Genomic DNA, 4,373 nt, shown 5'->3' on the forward strand with positions numbered 1-4,373 from the left:
CCTCTTGGCGTTTCCTGTCACTCCCAGTTTGTGCCTCGCCACCTCTGCTTAGTCCTGGTGTGCTCGGGTGTGTTTTTGAGTTTCGAAGCTCGGGAGAGATGCTTTGTGGCTTCACCAAGCTGCTTTCTTACCTCTCTTCTGCAGCAGGATCGTTAGATTCATCCTTTAATGCCGTTTCTCTATGGATTGCAAGTTGTGGAGGTTTTGTTTTATTCGTTAGGACCTTTGAAACTTCTGAATGTGGTGGGAAGCGCGGGAGCTAGGCGTTCCGGCAAGATGCATTTAGTATCAAAATACACCTTTTGTTGATGCTGACTTGTCTCTCTTCACGTTTTAGGAAGCGCGGATGGAACAGAAAGCTGAGGAGCCTCCGTGTAGCCCCTGATGCTTGAATGAACGCGGCAGGAAAATGCTCCCTGGAGTGGGCGTGTTTGGAACAGGCAGCACCGCCCGGGTCCTCGTACCCTTGCTCAGAGCAGAAGGTTTCTCCGTCGAAGCACTTTGGGGAAAGACTGAGGAGGAAGCCAAGCAGCTGGCGGAGGAAATGAACATCTCCTTCTACACGAGTCGCACCGATGACGTCTTGCTGCACCAGGACGTAGATTTGGTTTGCATCAATATCCCTCCGCCACTAACTCGGCAAATTGCTGTGAAGGCTCTAGGTACCTTTTTATCTTGGGGAGTTGGGCCACAAAACCCGTAGCTCGTTGGGCAGGTTGAAATCGGAGGCCTGGCACGGTTCCTGTCGCACCAACGCGCGGACACGGTGCCCAGGGGTTTGTGTGGGATCGGTAGCGCCGCCTGTGGGAAAGGTTGCCTAGAATTTTGTGTAAAAATACCGTTTATAACTGCTTGTAGCTTTGCAGGTCTTGAACCAATTGGGCTCAACTATCTGATGTCTTCATCAGACTGAGCTTATGGTGGGGAGGTTGTAATAAAAAGGAGCTGTTGCAGAGATGGTGATGAAGTAAAATGGTGTTGTGGCTGTTTAAAAAAAAAACAACAACCAAACAAAAGCACCGAAACCAATGGACAAAAACAGCTTAAGTTCCTTAAATAATTTCAAATCTGTGGTAGGAATTCTGCAGTAGGCAGCCAAGATTTGCCTGGAGCAGGGAGCCTGTTCAGCTCTGCTTTCTGTTTTCCCCACAAATAAACCCAAACTTGAAAGTCAGAAGCCTCTGGAAAAAAAAATTGTATTGGCCTGCACTCAGTAGTGTCCCCTTGAGTCAGGAGCTGTGTTCTTTGGGCTGTGACCATGGCTACCACCCGTCCCCGCAGCAGGCCCAGGTGCAGACTTTTGGGAGGAATCCTTCCTCCTGAGGCAAGAGGGCAGATGCTGGCAGGGGAGGAGACGTTGGGGACAGCGAGAAGGGCTGGGAACTGGTGTCCATCACCCCAAACTGGTTGGACAGGGAGGTGGGAGCCGGCTTTCCGGGCATCCCAGCATTTCTTAAATCTCCGGCGCGTGACTTTGTAGTGTTAATGTCCCCTCGCGTCGTATGGTACACCGTGGGCGGGAGTTTGCGCGTAATTCTGTAAATAACAGGCGTGACATTTTTGCAGCGTTGATGGGAGATCCACAGGAGGTAATTTTAGGCTGGGTAATATCTCGAGCCTGTGTGAGGCAGGGTGGGTTGTTGTTCTTAGCCTCTTTGCACCGCAGTAATTTGTCTGGGAAGTAAACAGCTCCCTGCACAAGCATTTGCAAAGTCACTTGGACATGCAGAGAGAGATTTCAGGCTTTTTCTTTCTCTTTTTCACCTTGTGAGATTTGTTTGCTTACCTGAAGAGTACTGTCCTTTGAACTGAAGCTATTTCAACTTTTGAATATTTGAGCTGGAAGTTAGAATTTATCTCCTTGAATTTGCTCTCAGTTCTTTTAAATACTCATCAGGCAATAAGTACTTCTCCTGGCCCGTGATGATCAAGTTGGTCTAAAAGGGGAGGATTGAACCTTCTCTGCTGAATTATAAACTAAACCGCATTGAGATTCTTTCCTTGGAGGCTGGGAACCCGTGAGATGGCCTTATCCAGAGGAGGAAAGGGGGCTAAAGCTCCTGCAGATGTACTGAGGTGGTTTGTACGCTCAGCTCCAAGTCTCCCTAGATGGAAGTTTTTCCAGGCGGTGCAATTTGCTGGCTTAATTTTCTTACTGACAGAAACAATCCATAAACGAGCCTGGGTAGAGCTTTGGCCTGACGGGAACGGTAATGCTGGCTCGAGTTCGGGAACCAGAGAGAGCATCTCGAAACTCAGAGGGCAATTCAAATTAAAATCAGCGTAACCTTATAGTTTACCTCCACGGCAGGTGAAGTGGGAAGACGTCCAAAAATTTGTGCTTCTTTTGATCTCGGAGGAACTAAACTTCCCCAAAAGCCTGTGTTGTGATCGATGTCCCACAGTTAAAACGCAGCCACCTTTGCGTGAGGCGAGCGCGGAGCGGAGTTACTGGCCAGAGCGGAATGTAAAATACGGGGTGTTTGTGCATGAGGTGAAGTGTAGGGAGGCGGGACGTGAGAAGTCTTCCACGTTTCACCACGTTTGGGTGCTTTGTGGAGTGGCCACAGAGGAGCCTTTCACTTGTCTCTCTCCATTTATACTGGTTGACTACATCATTTAAGACAGGTGAGATTGTTGGACCCTCTAATTTCACGCTGTCCCTACAAATTATGTCGTTGAGAGGCTCCCAGAGCAAGTAAGTCTGAAACAGCCAGTTATTTGGGAAGACTCCTCAGACACTCCCAGGTTTTATGGTGGACGAGGCCTGGTGTGCTTCAACAGCGGCCAGTTTTGCATCTTCCTCGGTGCCGGGTGAAGGAAGATGCCATCACTCCATGGCCCGGGTGGATAATGAGAGAAACGACAAGTATTTTAAGTGATAAAGTAATCGGGGAGTGTACCTAGTGTGAGGGCTTTGGGCGGTCTGCCGTAAGTAAAAATGCTTGGGAAAAAAAAGGGAACAACCAAAAAAAAAATGGATAATTGGAAGAAGGAAAAAAGACTCACTTCACCAACTGTGGCCTGCTGGTAGATTAAAGGAGTAGACAGAGCAGCCGTGAGATGTGTTAAGTGCTGATGGCAAAGGATCGTTGGTTCAGGTGTAACAGTGCTGTGGTGTAAGAATTCAGCGGTGATACGTGTTCTGTATATCTTTAAAATCACATAAAAAGCATCTCGACAGGGAGACTCGTTGGGCTTTTGGAACTAGAATCCGAATATACAAAACAGCTAAAATATGTGGGGTTTTTTCAGAAAAGAACAGCCAAACACTACTTGTTTGATTCCTTTTGCCTGGCCTCAAAACTCATCAGCCTTGTCATCAAACAAAGCATATTTTGTTGGACTTATTTCAATATCATCAATCTATTAGGCATTAATTAATTTGGTCTCGATGATAATTAAATGGTTTAGTGGCAGACCTGGCGTTGCTAGTTTAATGGTTGGACTTGAGGGTCTTAAAGGTCTTTTCCAACCTAAAAGATTCGGTGTGATTCTGTGATACCTCGGGGTGTAAAGAACTGGGAGATATTTACGTGAGGTAAATACATTTAGTAGTTTGAGTCAACTTTCTGTGGAGAGAGGCAGGGCTGGGGACTTTAGTTGTCGATGGCAAGTGTTGGGTGGGCGTCTGCGGCCGTGAGAGCCAGGCGGAGAAACAGCTGCAGAGGTGATGCCGCAGCCGTCACGGCACAAAGGCCGTCCCAGCCCAGCCCTCTCCTCACGCTGCACGGCAGGGCCAGGGTGGAGGGGGCTTGGAGCAACCTGCTCCAGCGGGAGGGGGCCCTGCCTGTAGCGAGGGCGTTGCAATGAGATGATCTCTCTGTGGTGACACTTTGGTGCGTGGCTGCTCCCGCTTGTTGCGTTTGCTCCCCCCTGGACACAGGACGGCAGGAGCCCTGGTGGGCCACCTCCTATCCCAGGCTGCTCAGCAGGTGCCCCTGGGACGTGAAGAACCTCCTTGGCGGAGCAGTGGGCCAGGAGTGGTCTCTGTCCTTCTCATGATCTGCTGATGTGCCCGACCTGAGGCAGAGAGGAGGCCCTGGCTCACGTGACAGCTCTTGAAGGTTTGGAGTGTACTTCTCCCATCTTTTGTGCACACTCACCTTCCTAAAGCCCCACCAGGCTACGAGGTCCCTTCTTCCTCCTGCCTTTCCTACTAGGAGGAAGGAGCTTCTGGGGAGTCCTGGTGGCTGCTGGGACCTGTTTCCATCCCCAGGCTTTGAGTAGTGTCCACCGGGCAGCAAGAGTTTTCTGTGCTTCTGTTTTTATTAACCAGGGCTGTAAAAGACCTCACGTACGGCAAGTTTTGGATGTGGTGTGGCTGAGCAGCTCCAGGGGGAGCCGATGGTGCTGGACAGCGGGGGTCTGGA

General features: G+C 49.7%; 1 protein-coding gene across 1 annotated transcript in view; it reads left to right on the plus strand.

Moving 5' to 3' along the window:
• Window positions 1-366: 366 nt before the first annotated feature.
• Window positions 367-4,373, plus strand: part of LOC104274884 (glucose-fructose oxidoreductase domain-containing protein 2-like) — a 6,653-nt gene continuing 2,646 nt past the window's right edge. The window contains 1 exon segment of the mRNA XM_009870648.1: window positions 367-662. Coding sequence (XP_009868950.1) covers window positions 410-662 — 253 coding nt within the window. The 5' untranslated portion in view covers window positions 367-409.

The sequence above is a fragment of the Apaloderma vittatum genome, unplaced genomic scaffold (assembly GCF_000703405.1).
Source record: "Apaloderma vittatum isolate BGI_N311 unplaced genomic scaffold, ASM70340v1 scaffold18960, whole genome shotgun sequence".
Lineage (NCBI taxonomy): Eukaryota > Metazoa > Chordata > Aves > Trogoniformes > Trogonidae > Apaloderma > Apaloderma vittatum.